A 17,750-nucleotide genomic window follows, 5' to 3' on the forward strand; every position below is an offset into this window, starting at 1 on the left:
ATAATGGTCATAAATTCTTGAACCTAAAAAACTAAGTATTTTTATTGGTTGTTTAAGTTTGGCAAGGGAATAATTAAATAATTTGACCTCTAAGAAATGCAGCCTAGTAATAATCTTTGACAAAGACTGTAAACAGAGAAGGGAGTTGCTATAAACATAGCAAGCTCATTCTTTTTGTGCATATTTTTAGTTAAGTAAACTTCTGACGGTCTTTGGTCATGTCCTTACATTTTATTTTAGAATACTCTCAGGTGCTGGGTTGGCCTTCAGATGGATGCACTCCGACTATGGGTTATTGAAAGAGTTGGGGTGTTAGCCTTATAAAAACCTAAATGACAGCTAAAAGAAGGCTAAAGAATTGGGAGGTCAGACAATTTTGTGAAGAGGCCTTTGGATTTTATTTTTCAGAAAACCGTCTTTTGATACAATCCCTTCATTTTTACTTGTCTACACTGAGAGTTTGGTTTAGTTTGGCAGTCTAAATAATATAAAAGGTTGCTCTTGGCAACCTGAAAGGTGAGTCTTAAGGATGCCTATATATTTTTTGGCATACAGAAATGAGAGCTTTTAGAGACTAGCAGGGATTTCAAAGGTTATCTAAATTAGATTGCTTCATTTCACATTTGAGAAGAACAAGGCCAGTAAAAGTTATAGGACTGCTTAATGTCAGGGTATGAACGGCTAGGCCCAGACAAAAACTCACAAAACTGGATTCTACTCCCCTACTGTTTCCATGACCATGCCAATCCTACTTTAGAGGACAACCTCAGATTAAATGCACACACACACACACACACACCTTTTAATCTGAATTTGTTTTAATTTTCAAATCAATTTATTATTTCCTGTGGAATTTATAATAGGAATTTCAATAATGCTGGTGCTAGTTTTGTCATGCCCTTCTATACAAGCTCAAAATGTATCCATTGTTTTTTACTTTAGTATTCAACTGGTGGTAATGAGTTCTATGCACATCACATAAAAATGCGTTTGCTGAGTTTTGCTGAAATGAGCATTTTTCTTTCCTTTCAATTGTCATGGGGATAAAAAGACCTTATGAATTTTTATCTTTTAGGACAAGAATTTGGCTAATCAATTAGAAAAGGAAAAGCAAAGGAAAGGGAATTCTGGAACGTTTTCATTTTGGTCAAATTCTTGCGCTAATTTCTCAGTGATTTTTGCAATGCATGTGAACTATAATCATACACGAAAATGGTCTGTTTTAGGTCATGGCTGTGGGCAGAGATTAATTGGTGAAAAATGGGCCTGTTTGTGGGATTTCCCACACAGTAAGGTTTCTCATCTCCCTGGAAAAATGTGGAATTAGCTCTTTGAGAAATGCAGTCCGGTCATGAGGTTGAAGCAAGAGCTTCTGGAGGGAAACACAGTTCACTCTCTAAGGCAGTTATGATTGGTTAGATTCCAGAGCAGTCCCTTTGGTGTAGCAAAGTTTTTTTCTTCTTACTTTCAAGTCCTTGTTTCCTAATGTTGCTAGTTTCACTCATTTGCTGTGAAGCAAACAAGATGCTTCACAGACAGCATCTTATTTGGCTTCTTTCAAGGCCAGCTTGATCCAAAATGGGGAGTGGTCTTGGAGAGGATTCCTAGTTCTCCCCACTCCTCCATCTAGAACATGCTGTTCCAGTGAAAAAGCCTTCAATTTGGAAAGATGGCTTGCGACAGCAAATCTGTGCTATGTGGAAGGGGATACAAGATGTGAACCAGTAGGTATGTATAGCTAGAGTGCAAAGTGGAAGATGAGACTTTATCGCCTGTGCAGATGGATCTTGAGCAACATTCCCAGAGTGCACTCCACGTGCATACTCCTCCCTAAGGGCCCACTGCAAAGATCCTGGGCCTGCCGCGTGGCCCAAGAATCCAGGTTGCTTTTGAGGCCAGATCTAGCCACGGTGATTAGGGTTTCTTCGCCATAGCCTTGGTGGTGGCTGGCCCTCATCTGGTCACAGTCTGAGGACCCACCCTGAACAGGACTGAGGTTAGAGACAGTTCCCCTCCCCTTCCACCCTTAGCTCGGCATCCCCACTAAGCACACCCCTTCGGGACCACAAACGCCCTCCTTCCAGAAGACCCCAGTAGTGACCTTTGGGAGTCTGGCTGGGTGTCTGACTTACCCTCAAAGGGAACCTGCACGCCTGGGGTCCCAGGATGGCGGGCTTGCCCCTCCCGTTCAAGGAAGACCTCGTCCTTTGCTCTCAGTCCCGGCCAGTCTTCGGACTGCCGCCGCCGCGCTCTCCACCGCCTGGGCACACAGGGTCGGCAGGGTCCCGGGCTCAAGTCCCCCTGTTGGGCGGCCGCCGCGCCGGCGGCGGCGGGACAAGGCGCGAGCGCGCCCTGGGCGCGCGCCCGGCCGCGACAGACACGGGGGAGGAGCGCCCGCCCGCCGCTCGCGCGCCCAACGGACCAGGCTGGGGCAGTGAGGTAACTGTTGCAGCCAGCGGAGCTGGGAGGCGACACCAAGTCTCCAGTCCGGAGAGGTGCCCGAGGGAAAAGGACGCGGCAGCCCAACTGGTCCCGGAGAGAAGCCCCTTCCGTCCCTCTCTTCAGCCAGCATGTCCCGGAATCCGCCGCTTCCCAGTCCGCGCTGCGGGGATTCCGGGCCGCGGCGGCGGGCGCAGCCCTGACGCGTTGTGAGCCGGGAGCGCCCCGAGCGCTGGGGCTGGGGTCTGGGAGCGCGAGCGGCCGCTACGGTACGAACGGGGTGTGCTGAGCCCCGTGACCACCCCCGGCCCCGGCCATGAGGAGGGACGAGAGAGACGCCAAAGCCATGCGGTCCCCGCAGCCGCCGGATGGGGCTGGCTCGCCCCCTGAGAGTCTGAGGAACGGCTACGTGAAGAGCTGCGTGAGCCCCTTGCGGCAGGACCCTCCGCGCGGCTTCTTCTTCCATCTCTGCCGCTTCTGCAACGTGGAACTGGGGCCTCTGCCGGCCTCCCCCCACCAGCCGCCGCGCGGCTCCCCCTTCTGCCGGGCGCGCCTCTCGCTGGTCGCCCTGGCCGCCTTTGTCCTCGCCCTGCTGCTGGGCGCCGAACCCGAGAGCTGGGCTGCCGTGGCCGCCTGGCTGCGGACGCTGCTGAGCGTGTGTTCGCACAGCCTCAGCCCCCTCTTCAGCATCGCCTGTGCCTTCTTTTTCCTCACCTGCTTCCTGACCCGGACCAAGCGGGGACCCGGCCCGGGCAGGCGCGGCGGCTGGTGGTGGCTCCTGGCGCTGCCCGCCTGCTGTTACCTGGGGGACTTCGTGGTGTGGCAGTGGTGGTCGTGGTCTTGGCCTTGGGGGGACGGCGACGCAGGGTCCTCGGTCCCGCACACGCCCCCAGAGGCGGCGGCGGGCAGGTTGCTGCTGGTGCTGAGCTGCGTGGGGCTACTGCTGACGCTCGCGTACCCGCTGCGGCTCCGGCACGGCATCCTGGTGCTGCTACTGGCCAGCTTCGTGTGGTGGGTTTCCTTCACCAGCCTCGGGTCGCTGCCCTCCGCCCTCAGGCCGCTGCTCTCCGGCCTGGTGGGGGGTGCTGGCTGCCTGCTGGCCCTGGGGTTGGATCACTTCTTTCAAATCAGGGAAGCGCCTCTTCATCCTCGGCTGTCCAGTGCCGCCGAAGAAAAAGTGCCTGTGATCCGACCCCGGAGGAGGTCCAGCTGTGTGTCGCTAGGAGAAACTGCAGCCAGTCACTATGGCAGTTGCAAAATATTCAGGAGACCTTCGTTGCCTTGCATTTCGAGAGAACAGGTATGTTAGCGGGAAAGCGAGGACTGGTACGCCAGCGGGTTCGGGTTGACCGCTGCAGTTTCCGAGTTGAATTTGCTTATTTGAAAGCGTGTTAACTTTCAGAATGGAAAAAGGTTGGGGTTAGGGGGAGGAAGTACTGTTTTATTCAGGAAAGGATTCTTAAAATGCAGGAAGCCTTTTAAAAATGCAGAAGCAAGTACCTTTTGTCATTGAATAGAAATGAAATAGCTGCTAATCATATTGCACTTTTTAAGGACTGTTTATGCAGTAGATGAGTTCGCAGAAGAATGAGGTGAATCATTTGTGGTTGAATAGGTTGACTACTCCCGCTTTCAGCATACTCTGATGTTTATCTTTTTGGTGGCATTCATCTGTTGGCTGTTATAATAATGCCTGCCCAAAGATAACATACAGCCTTTAGAATGAGGAGATATATCTGTGAGTTTTAGTAAGTGTGGTTTCGTTATTATAGATAATCGAGAGGAAAAATCTGAGATTTTATCGTTACAAGAACAGTAATGAGCTTTAGAAATGAGAGTTAGTAATTTAGATGAAAAGACAGCAGTGTAGGTGAATATAGTGTTTTACAGACTAATTCCAGGTTCTTTGTATTCGTTGCATAATTTGGAGAATGTTTTAACAATTTAAACTTTAAACTTAGTAATTCCTGGAAAGATGCCAAAAGCATTTCTATTTTTTCTCCCATAGGTTTACATAGTTTTGTTTTTTCAAAGGGATTGAAATCCTCATCAGCAAATGAGTTCACATCTTTATATAGTACTGGAAGATCGACCTGTTCTACATCACCAAGAAACTCAATACGTATAGCTACTGTTATTGAGCATTTATGAAGTGCAAAACATTTTACATATATCGTCTCAAATACTCATAAGAACGGTATTTGGTTGGCACCATTAACCTCTATTTAGAGATGAGAAATCTAGGTTTATAGAAGTAACGCAACTTCACATGTCTAGTAAGTGGTTGTTCTGGGATTTGATTAGATTTTTCATTTTTCAGTGCTGTGTTCTCTGCACAACTAACTGGTAAATATAATGGTTTTAAGTAGGAGAATAAGTGTGTACACCACAGTTTTTCAGAATTTTTGGATTAATGATATGTTTTAAACTGAGAGCCAATATGTTGGAGACAAAAGTTTCTTGTTCTTAATGCATTTGATGCATTCGTCTCTCTTCTTTTCTGTTCTCGTCACTTCTTGTCTTCTTTTAGAAATAATCTCCAATCTACTATATTGATTTTATGACATGTTGAACACTGATCTGTAGTGTTGCAATGACACAATACTTTGCTTCTTGAATTGGCTTCAGAGGCCACTTCTGTGGCCAACCACTGGAAAACGTTTTGTTATGTCTTTTTTTCTCAGTTTACTACCAGTGATAATAGACAGTACTTTAGGAGAATGTGTGCCAGAAGAAAAATTTTTTGAGAGGATTTATTATGGAACAAATAGTATCATCTATTTTCACAGAATGGAATTAACATTTGGCTTTTGGTCAAATGTGAACAAATTGCATTTTTTAACACTGTAAAATTGTTTTAGCAGTTTCATCACTTTTGTGGACAATTTTCCTGAACTTAACAGTTACAGTTTAACATATTTTAATTGTAATTTGTTGGTGTGGTTAATTCTGTCTGTCCTCTTGTAGTGGAAAATTTCTCTCTTCTTAATCCTAGTGAGGTGCTTTTTCCATCATGGCAACCTTTTCCAACCTTTAGTTGCAGTGTTCTATACCAGGTAGCTTCAATTATTATTTATATTAGAGGAAAATACAATTTGTGCTTCTAAAAAGGGTATACTTTCTTAGCGCAGAAAACGCTTATTCACATTCTACTTTTAGTAGGAACATTTTTGCACACTTAAAATACATGTGAATAGTTCAGGGTTTGTTTATGCTTACCGTATATTCAGTATCTACAAAATAATTATATTTTGACATTACTAGAAAAGGGTATTTTTAACTTAGCAGATACTGTAATAACAAGAATTTGTTTTTATGCTTCTTCCCGAAGCCTAACAGTGGATTTGTGCTTTTTTGTTTGCATATATATTATGTTAAAGATACTAAGAGGAAATCAGTACTTTTATGGGAGTAAAAGATCAGGAGATTTTCTAATTTTCAAAGTGTTGTATATGACAATTGTAGAAACACTTTCTTGTTTCAGAAAGTGAGGGAAGATGAAAAGATTTTAGATAGTACCTGACATAGGGGAAGAAGTCCCGGATTCATAGGCAGAGGATTGTGGAGTCTTGGCTTAACTTTTTAATTTTGGAAAAGTCAGTGAACCTTTCTGAATCTTAGTATCCTGTCAAATCAAGGGATCCTAGTAGATGAATTCTGTAAGACCTTCTAATTCTAAAGTTAAATTATATGATACCTTCTAATTTTAAAATTAAATTCTTTTAGTTTATACTTTTGGTAAGGTAGAAATAAAAATATAATTAAGATGTCACAAACCAGTAATTCTTGAAGTTGTACTTATATGTTGAATGTTGACCTTGCTAACCTATATTTTCCAAGGTATGATAATTGAAAAAGGTGAGCAAGTATCCAGTATATTTTGGATAGAACTTAAAGTATGTGGGGGTTCATTTTTAGGTTGTTAACAAAATTATTACACTTTCATTTCCTTAAGAAGCTAAACATTCTTATTAACCTCTTTGAAAGCCACTTAAACTTTTATGAATAGAAATGTTTTTCATTGTAAAAGAATAGATTTAAAGTAATTTTTAACCTTTGGGATGTTATGTTACTGTGTTGAAAAATAATGGCACTGGTTTGTAAAACATTTGATTTAATAATTAGATTTATAATATTTGATTTACATGCTATGTATGTGTCAGTTCAGTTCTTAACTAAGGTTTTTAAATTATTAGAAACATTTTTTTTTTTTTTAGCAAAGCATTTAGAAATTTGAAGCCCAAATCTAGTTACTGCTAAAGGTGTTCTGCTTTGGTGGGTTAATGGAAAGAAGCACTGAGTTTGTAATCTGTCTGCCAAGAAGCAGCTGAAACTAATAGGAATTTAAAAAAATTAGTTGTCTGCATAGAAACTTTAAGCTGAATTGAAGGAACTATATTTCTGTTATTTTAATTGCATATTCTACAGTGCAATTTTCAGCTTTTCAATGAGATCACTTTGTGTGTGACTAGGTAAATACAAGGTTTTGAAAGGCATAAGTTAGTGTGTGAGATATTTTTCTATACCTTTAATGCTAAGTGCTTTCTAAATGGTTAGGTAAATATTTAAAAATTCCGTGGCCCTAATGCCAATAAATATTACTTAAAGTGTTAATTTTATTTGAAAAAGGTATATATATGTAGTGTGAGGACTTAAAAAAAAAGAGTTTTTTTTAAATAAGTGTGATTATTTACTCACCTAAGGAATTTGCAAGGCATAACCCCCTGTTAATTTCTTTAAGAATACTGTAGTATTCATGAAATTTATTTCATGGCTTCACTGAGAGAGTGTTTTATTCCAATTTTATGTTACTATTTTGTGGTAAAATATCAGCCTACATGATAATTTTATACTTTGTTTTGTAAATATAGTACGTACTCTGCCATGAGTGTTATCTTTCAAAAACAGATATGAGAGTCACTTGCTCTGTTTTAAAAATCTCTTAGGGCTTTTCATTGTCCACAGGATGCTGTTCAGGTCCTTGACCCTTGCTTGCAAAGTCCTTCATAATCTAATCTGCTCTTTGCCATTTTTTAAAAACATTTTGTTACTTATGGGACACTCCCTGTCCACATACATCCTTGGTTTAGCAATTTGAGGACTGCTTCTTGTTATTGACATTGTTGTGGATTTTTCACTTTTGATTTTACCATTCCCACATGTTAAAATCTCCTTTAAGGAACAAATAAGATTAAGAAAACTTTGGGACAGTACACCGATACTCATTTATATATAAGTTGAGAACAGAACTCCATTATAGAAGAGCGGGCCATATTTAAAAAGAAAAGTTGACAAATGATGTGAAGCAGCCTTGATGAGTATTTTCATTATAATGCATTAGATAGTCACATCTCCATAATTTGTTTTTATATACTTCGTGGAAGGTAACCATTAGTAAAACCATAAAGTTTGTTTTTCTTTGTCCTCAGACTCTGTCCTCAGTGGCAGGCCCTTCTCTCGTTCTTTCCTTTTTCACTTTCAATTACCAAGTCAGCTTATTTCCCTAGCACACTCTTCTGCCTTCTGTACCCCATCCAAAGCAAGAATTCACACTTGCTGAAAAAGGCTATTTCAGTATAATTGGTTGTACAGATATACAAAATACAGGACAGGCTCAGAATTTATCTAATTGAAATCTATTATACAAGGGAAATAAATTGAACTCCAGAGAGATAAAAATACTGGCTCAGGGTTATTCCGTGAGATATTTGGAAAACAGGGACTAGAACCTAGGTCTTTACTCCTAGTCCACTTTTACTTCCCACAAGGAGCATATATACTTCCCATAATAGCTTCTCAAGGCTGTACTTAGTTTTGCCAAGTATCTCCAATTATGTAAAAAAAGGCAGTTAAAGGAAGTAGGTGAGAAGTGGGAGAGAGAGTCAGTTAAGAGGGACTCTCGAAAATTGCATAGTTCATGATGACCTTGATAACAAACTTCTGATAGAGTTATTTCAAAGTAATTTGTAAGGATGCAGCTGGTCTCAAACTCATGTACCTACATAACGTATTTCTTTTATATGTTGAAGACAGAGGGGAGGGTCAAAAGGAGAGTAGGAAGAATGTAAGTGCATTGACTATTGCCTGCTTGGCTTAAAGGCATTCAATTTAAAGAAAAGAAACTGAAAAACTGTTCGCTAAGCAAAAAACTTTGGAAGAACTGGGTGGTGACTGTGAGTGGTTCCTGACAGTTTATAATATTCAGTCATTGTTCACCTTGTTATTTACAATCTGATCTGTGCATGTGGTTGTTATAAGCGTGTTCTTAGAACTTGGGGCAGAAGAGTTTATCTCCCACTGTTATTTTGTTTTTTCTTTTACAACCAAGAACTTTCCTTCTGTCATTGATTTACCTAGCAGATAACTTTTTGGATTTATCCTCCTTCATCTGCCATGGTACATTGTTTGGTGACCTCTTCTTTACATTTCATACAACTTGCATTCAGCAACTTTTTTTTGTGGGGGACAGGGTCTCACTCTGTTGCCCAGGCTGGGGAGCGGTGATGCGTGATCTTGCCTCATTGCAACCTCTGCCTCACTGGCTCAAGTGATCCTACCACCTCAACCTCCTGAGTAGCTGGGACTATAGTGCCTGCCACCATGCCCAGCTAATTTTTGTATCTTTTTTTTTTGTAGAGAAGGGGTCTCACTGTGTTGTTCAGGCATGTCTCGATCTCCTGTGCTCTAGTGATCTGCCCACCTTGGCCAAAGATGGCCACATTTGCGAATATGTTACCTTACCTGGCAAAACCAACTTTGGAGATGAGATAAAGGATTTTGAGATGAAGAGATTATCTAGGATTATCTGAATGGGTGCAGTATAATAATGAGGGTCCTTCAAAGGTAGAAGAGAGAGGCAGAAGAGATCAGAGAAGATTGACAGTGGAAGCAGGGTTGGAGTAATGCAATGTGAAATGAAGTCAACCCATATTTGCTAGTTTTGGTGATGGAAGAAGGGGACCCTAAGCCAAGGAAAGCAGGCAGCCTCTAAGAAGCTGAAAAGGTAAGAAAGTAGATTTTTTTTCCCAGAGAGCTCCCAGAAAGTAGTGAAGCCCCAACAGCACTTTGATTTAGCTTAGTGAGACCTATAATTAACTTCTGACCTGCACACCTGTAAGATACATTTGTGTTATTTTATGCCTTTGAATTTGTGATAATTTGTTACAGGAGTGTATTAGTTTGCTAGGGCTGCCATGACAAAGTACCACAAACCAGGTGGCTTGAACAGCAGAAATGAATTGTCTCACAGTTCTGGAAGCTAAAAGTCCAAGATCAAGGTATCTCCAGCGTTGGTTCCTTTTGAAGGATGTGGGGGAGAATCTGTTCATATCTTTCTCCTAGCTTCTGGTGGTTTACTGACAGTCGTTGGCTTGTAGATGCATTACCCTCATCTCTTTCTTCATCTTCACATGGCATTCTCCCTGTGTGTTCACATAGTCTTTGCCTGCACCTGTCCTTCTTCGTTTCCAGATTTTCTAATTTTCTAAGGATTCAGGTCATACTGGATTAGGGTCCACCCTGATTAGCCCTGTAGAGACCTTATTTCCTAATAAGGTTACATTCTGAGGTACTAAGGATTAGGAGTCAACATATTTTTCTTGGGTGTTACAATTCAACCCATACAAGTAGCAACAGAAAACTAAAGCAATGTAAAGTTGAATTGTTTTTCAAAATGGGATGCTGAATATAAATTGATGCATTTATATTTTTGCTAGCAGTGAGTAAGAATGGCCCTGGATCCACATTCTTACCAACCAGTGCTTCCTATTTACTGACTTAAGTTTTGCTAGTCTAGTGGGTATGAAATTTATTTCTTTGTGATTTTAATTTGCATTTTTCTAATTTCTAATAAGATTGACTTTTTAAAATATTTTTATGACCTGCGTTTCTTATTCAGGGATTACTTACTCATGTCTTAAAAATTGGGTAGTTTGTTTTCTCATAATGTGTATTGTCTCATGTGCTCTTTATATATGTGGACACGAATCCTTTATTAGTTATTCGGATTGCAGATACCTTCTAGTTTTTATGGTGCTTTTGGTAGAAGTTCTTAATTTTAATATTGTCATACTTATCAGTGTTTTCCTCTAATGATAAGACTCTGTATCTTATTTATGTACAAAACTCTTCACCACTGGGAGTTGTAAGATAGACTCCTATGTTGTCTTAAACATTTTTTTTCATTTAGGTTATTTTTTCTTTCTTTTAAAATTGTAAATTAACAGTGTATAATTGTGTATATTTATGGGGAATAAAGTTATATTATGATTTGTGAGTGTAACATGGAATAATAAAAAACCCTCCTATATTGTCTTTTTAAAAGTTTAAGGTTTGACATGGTTTTCATCCACCTAGAATTGATTTATAGGCATGATGGAATGTAGAGATTCAATCTCATTTTTTATCCATATGGATATCCAGTCATGCCAATACAATGTATTAAAAAGTTTGTTTATTCTCCATTCATCAGCGCTTACTCTGTCCTATATCAAATTTCAATATATGTATCACTGGGCTCTATTATGTTTGATTTACTAGTTTATGCATCCTGTGTTAATTCCACACTGTCTTAATTTTAATAGCTCTCTAATAAGACTTAATATCCAGTAAGTCCCTAATCTTATTCTTTTTCAACAGCATATTGGGTGACTTTGGATCTTTGTTCTCAATATATATTTTATAATAAGGTTGTCAAGTTTCACAAACATTTCTATTGGGAATCTGATTGAAATTGCATTAAAATTTGTGAACAATTTAGAGGAGAATTGCTTTTGATTGAAATTTTTAAGTTGTGCTTTTCTGGGAATTTATTTAATGTCACAAAAAATTTATTTTCATAGTTCATAATATCTTTTCATTATCAATTTAAATCTTTCAGTCTCTGCATTTACATTTATTTCCTCTTTTTAATTCCTTATAGCATTTGTATCTTTTCTGTTAATCAGTTGCTCCATAGTATGCTATTTCTTAATCTTTTCAAAAAATGGATTGGTGCTTATTTTTTGTTGTTTATTTCAGCTCTTTCCTTTATTCTTTCCTTTTTTTTTTTTTTTTGCTTTCTTTGAGTTTGCTTTCTTGTTCTTTTTCTAACTTTGTAAGTGGGATGCTAAGCCTATTAATTTTGAGTCTTTTTCCAGTGTATGCATTTAAGACTATACATATCCTTCTAAATATTGCTTTGGTTTAATTGCACAAGTTTTGATGTGTGGTATTGTTGTTGTTCAACACTCTAAGCATTATTTAATTTTTGTTTTGAGTTCTCTTTTGACTGGTGAATTGTTTTAAAAATGATTTCTGATCATGTATAGGTTTTCTATTATTTTATTGTTATTGATTTCTGATTTAATTTTTAGTGGGTAAAGAATGTACCCCAACATATCATTCATTTTCATAAGTGTGGGCTTGAAGAAAATATATATATACATTCTTTTATTGTTAGGTACAATGTTTGTTAGCTGTCTGGTAGATAAAGGTTGTTGAATGGCCTTGTTACATCTTTTATATTCTTTTTATCTTGACTCATCAGTAACTGGGGAGGTTATTAAGAATCTCACTTTGCTGGTGGATTTGTCAGTTTCCCACCATAGTTTGTAATTTGTTTTGGTGTTTGTGAACTGAATACGATGCTTATATTCTCTACCAGAAATGCCAATATCAGTGGTAAAAGTAATACAGGCAATAAAGAAATGTAATCTAGGATCAGAAAAGCGGGATTATTATAAGATTTCATAATTACCGAGTGCTCGTTATATGCTAGTCTCAACAACCCTCTGAAGTAATTATTTGGACTCTATTTTGCAGCTAGAAACTAAAGTAGGAAGGTGAATTAACCCCAAATAACTTACCTAGTACATGGAAATATATAATATGTTAAGTGCCATTTTTTTTTCATGTCCTGAAATTGGTTTATTTCATCAACATTTAAAGTTTGATATAAATGCAGAACTCACAGAAAAGTTGGCCAGGCCCTTAACTAGGTTTACAGGCAATTTGAGGAAATCCATCACCCAGCCACTTCCCGGCCCCAGAGCCCACCCTTTATTTTGGCAGCTTCTTTAAAGCACCCATCAGATTGAAAACTTCGTTAAGTGCCATTTTTTTTTAACATAACAAGCCTTTAAGAACTCTCCCAGTTGGAAAAACTAAACCACAATTTAAAACATTAAAAAATGTCTTGAAAGGAATTACCAAATTGGCACAAAACTCAAAAAAGAAAAAAACTCAGATCCCCAGAAAGGAAGCGAAAGTGGGGATCCTGAGAAGTAAGCAGACACTAAAGTCAGCTTTCACCTGAGTTTCTGAGTATCCTTAGAGACCTTGAACATTTGTGTCTGCTTTGCGTGGCTGGTCTCAAAAGATAAAGCCTATGGTTTGTTCAAAGTGAGGAATCTAGTAGGAAACCTCAGCATAAAGCTGAGACCCTTAAAGTGCTCATACCCCCAATGTTATGGTGAATGAAAAATAAATATGGCCATGGGGATGGGATTTCTATTTTAATTGACCTTGACAGAGAAAGGGGTTAAGAGATGAAATAAATTTCACCTGAAAATGTATAAACACAAGACAAGAGGGCTCTCACATTTTTGTTGTGGTAAAATATACATAACATAAAATTTACCATCTTAATCATTTTGAGTATACAGTTCCATGCACTAAGTACATTTGCATTGTACAAACATCACCGTAATCCATTTCCAAAACTTTTCATCTTCCCAACATGAAACTCCATTCCTATTAGACAGTAACTGCTTTCCTTCTCCCAATCCCCTCTTAGAAACCACCATTATACTTTCTGTCTTTATGAATTTGACTACTCTAGGCACCACATATAAATGGAATCATACAATGTTTGCCCTTTTATGAGTGGCTTATTTTACGTAGCATAGTGTCTTCAAGGTTTATCCACATTTTAATATGTGACAGAGTATTCTTTTTCTATGGCTGAATAATATTCTATGTTTATACCCCATTTTGTTTATCCATTTATCTGCTGATGGATATTTGCGTTGCTACCTTTTGGCTATTGTGAATGATATGCTGTTATGAACATGGGGGTTTGAGTCTCTGCTTTTACTTCTTTTGGGTATATGCCCAGAAGCAGATGTGTTGAAAAATATGGCAATTCTATTTTTAATATCTTCGGGAGCCATTATACTGTTCTCTACAAGCAGCTGCAACAGTTTACATTTCTACCAGCAATGCACAAAGATTCTGTTTCTCTAGATCCTTGCCAACACTATTTATTTATTTATTTATTTATGTGATAGTAGCTGGTATGGTTTGGCTGTGTCCCTACCCAAATCTCATCATGTATTTTAGTACCCACAATCCCCATGTATTGTGGGAGGGACCTGGTGGGAGGTAATTGAATCATGGGGCGTTTACCCTCATGTTGTTTTCATGATATTGAGTGAGTTCTTATGAGATCTGATGGTTTTATAAGGAACTTTCCCATTTGCTTGGCACTTCTCTCTCCTGCCACTATGTGAAGAGGGACGTGTTTGCTTCCCCTTCTGTCATGATTGCAAGTTTCCTGAGGCCTCCCTAGCTATGTGGAACTGTGAATCAATTAAACCTCTTTTCTTTATAAATTACCCAGCCTTGGGTCTGCCCTTCTAACAGCGTGAGAATGGACAATACAGTAGCCATCCTAATGGGTATAAAAATCGTATCTCATAATGGTATTTCATTGTGATTTTGATTTGCATCTTTTTATGTGCCTTTTGGCCATTTGTATATCTTCTTTAGAGAGATTTCTATATAAGTCTCTTGCCCATGTTTTAATTGAATTGCTTGTTTATGGTTGTTTATTCTTATTGTTGTAGGGTTTATTGATATATTTCTGAATATTAATTCCTTATCAGATGATTTATAAAAACTTTCTCCCATTCTTTGGATTGACTTTCATTTTATTGATAGTATCCATTGATGTGCAAAAGTTTTCTATTTTGATGAAGTTTAATTTATCTATTTTTCCTTTTGTAGCCTGTGATTTGGGTGTTGTATGAAAGAAATCATTGCAAATTCAGTGCAATGAAACTTTCTCTCTGTTTTCTTTGAAGAGTTTTATAAAAGTTTTAGTTCTATTGTTCAGGTCTTTGATCCAGTTTGAGTTAATTTTTGCATAAATGTAAGGTAGGGGTCCAACTTTATTCTTTTGCCTGTGGATATTCAGTTTTTCTAAGACCATTTCTTGAAAAAACTGTTCTTTTAATAATCTGTCAACAAAATGTTGGTTTCCTTCTTGAAAATTATTTGACAGTACATGTGAGGATTTATTTCTAAGCTTTCTGTTCTATGTCATTGGTCTAGATGTCTGGGTTTATGTCAGTACCACACTGTTTTGATTATTATATCTTTTAGTAAGTTTTGAAATCAGAGAGTGTGAGACTTCGGGCTATGCTCTTTTTCAAGATTGTTTTGGCTGTTTGAGTGTCCTTTGAGATTCCATATGAATTTTAGGATGGATTTTTCTGTTTCTGGAAAAAACATCATTGGGGTTTATTTTTATTTTTATTATTATAAAAAACAAAATTTACTCTGTTATTCATTTTTAGGCGTATGGTTCAGTAGTGTTAAGTACATTCACATTGTTGTGAAAAAAATCTCTCTATCTTTTTCATCTTGCAGAACTGACAATCTATATAAATAGCAATTCCTCGTCTCCTGTTCCCTGGTAATCACCATTCAACTTTACGTTTTAATGAATTTGATGACTTTAGAAACCGCATATAAGTGGAATCATACAGTATTTTTTTGTGAATTGCTTATTTCACTTAGTATAATCATCTTTGGGATTTTGATAGGGATTGCCTTGAATCTGTAGACTGCTTTGAATAGCACTAGCATCTTAACAATATTAGGTTTTCTAATCCATGAAAATGGGACACCTTTTGATTTATTTTATATTAATTTCTTTCAGCAACATTTCATAGTTTTCAGTGTATGAGTCTTTCACCTCCATGGTTAAGTTTATTCCTAAGCATTTTATTGTTTTCGATGCTGTTGTAAATGGAACTGTTTTCTTAATTTTCTTTTAAAATTATTCATAGTGTATGACTGCGTGCAACTGATTTTTATCTGTTGATTTTTATATACTGCAGCTTTGATGAATTTGTCTGTTCCAATAGTTTTTTGTGGAATTTTCGGGTTCTTCACTTAATTTTTGATCCAAATTAGTGCTGCATATGTAGACTGAGAAACCTCAAGTAAAAAATTTAAATTGGTCTCAAATTGGTAATGCTCTAAGGCAATGGTTATAAGCAAATTCATATTCTCCAAGGCCTCAAATAATTCCTACAGATAAAATTCCAAAGAAATTGAGCAGTGCCTAGTCGAAAATCCACAAATCGGGCAAGGAAACAAGGCACTATGAATAAGAACCTAAGAAAAAGTACACAGCAAAAACACATCCGCAGAAGCTTTAGATTACATAAGATATTAAAAAAAATTTAATATGCTCACAGAAACAAAATAGAAACCTGATAAAATGATTGGGGTACAGGTGATTAAAAAAACTGTCACTGGCCAAGTGTGGTGGTTTATGCCTATAATCCCAGCACTTTGGGAGGCTGAAGTGGGTGGATGGCTTTAATCCGGAAGTTCAAGATCAACCAGGGCAACATGGCAAAACCCTGTCTCTACAAGAAACAAAACATTATCTGGGCATGGCAGTGAGCACCTGTAGTCGCAGCTACTTGGGAGGCTAATGTGGGAACATCACCTGAGCTAGGAGGTCGAGGCTGCCGTGAGCTCTGATTGTACCACTGGACTGCTGCCTGAGTGACAGGGTGACACTCTGTCTAAAAAAAACACCCCCAAGCCCCGAAACAAAACAAATAGTCATATAGGTCAAAAGAATTGGAGAATAAGAGGTAAAGTATAACTTGGACTTTATCGAAGTTCCAAAAGGGATAATAAAATGAAGAAGAAGACATATTTGAAAAGATAAGGCTGTAAAAAAGCTTTTATAGAACTGATGAAAAATGTCAAGTTTTTGTCCAGAAAGCTCACTGAATCTCAAGCAGAATAAATTAAAATAAACCTATATATTACTGCAAAATTGCAGAACCTTGAAGAAAAAGATAACTACTAAAAGAAATAAGAAAAGATAAATTACCTTCCGAAGAATTAATGGCGGTTTTACTGAAAGGTGACTTATCAGTCACCACGGTGGAATCCATAAAGCAGTGGAATATCATCCGACAGGTGCTGAGATTTCTCTGTCAAACTAGAAATCAGTGCCCTGCAAAATTGTCTCCTTAGGAAAAGTGTGAGTTAAAACCATTTCAGACAAGCAAAAATTGAGGGAGTTTTTACTGTGGAAAGTACATACTCAGACAGAAGAAATGAATGAGATCAAGAAGGTATACTGATGATAAATATATGTAAAACTAAACAATCAATGATATAGACATTACTAACAATGCCTTGTAAGAGAACAGTCTGGAACTAAAGTACTAGAAAGCAATAGCATTTACATTGCAAAGAAAAATTAGAAGAGTATGTTAAAATGTTATATTTCTAGGGGAGGGCTAAGAGTTTGACTTTAAATCTTGTTTATGTATATATATATACATAACATATATATATACACACACACACACACACACTAGCTATCTACACATACACACACACACACACACACACACACACAGCCAGTGCAACTACTAAGAGAATAGATACTGAGTGTATAGTTTTCAAACAGAGGTAACCAAAGAATTGAGGAAAAAAAGGAGAACAAATAATTAATATAAGAGGAAAAGAAGGCCAAAAAAGGAAACTAGCAAACAGGACCAATACTTAAAGCATGTAAAAAGATAATAGAAATAAATCTAAATACTGCCACTAATCACAATTAATATAGAAACAAAAGCTCAAGTTAAAAGAAGGTAAAGATTGTCCACTTGGATTTTTAAAAAATCTGACCATAAACTCTTTGCAAACATAGGAATTTATTAAGGTTGAAAATAAAAGAATGGAAAAAGGACACAAGACACTATAACAAAACTGGAAAATATTAATATCAGAAAAACTGGGAAAATGCTAGAGAAAAAGATGATCATTATGTCATTATAAAACACTGAATTCACCCAGAAGATAAAATTTAAATTTGTACATACCTAATAACATAAATATCTATGTCTCTATATATACATACACCTACATATATACATACACACATGTAATTAATAGCTATTTCCAAATTCACCTACAGTAGAAAGCATTCCTTTTGTATATTATTTTATCTATACCTTTAATTTATTCCTATCAGATTAATGTACTTTTATTATACTATCTTAATTACCCTC

The 17,750-nt window shown here is 37.9% G+C and overlaps 1 protein-coding gene across 16 annotated transcripts in view; it reads left to right on the forward strand.

Moving 5' to 3' along the window:
* The first annotated feature begins 2,441 nt into the window (after positions 1-2,441).
* Positions 2,442-17,750, forward strand: part of PDE3B (phosphodiesterase 3B) — a 214,154-nt gene continuing 198,845 nt past the window's right edge. For all 16 annotated transcript variants that reach the window (XM_054242129.2, XM_078340611.1, XM_078340613.1 and 13 more), the window contains exon 1: positions 2,442-3,739. In XM_054242129.2, coding sequence (XP_054098104.1) covers positions 2,756-3,739 — 984 coding nt within the window. In that variant the 5' untranslated portion in view covers positions 2,442-2,755. The remainder of the gene's footprint in view (positions 3,740-17,750) is intronic.

The sequence above is a fragment of the Callithrix jacchus genome, chromosome 10 (genome assembly GCF_049354715.1).
Source record: "Callithrix jacchus isolate 240 chromosome 10, calJac240_pri, whole genome shotgun sequence".
Lineage (NCBI taxonomy): Eukaryota > Metazoa > Chordata > Mammalia > Primates > Cebidae > Callithrix > Callithrix jacchus.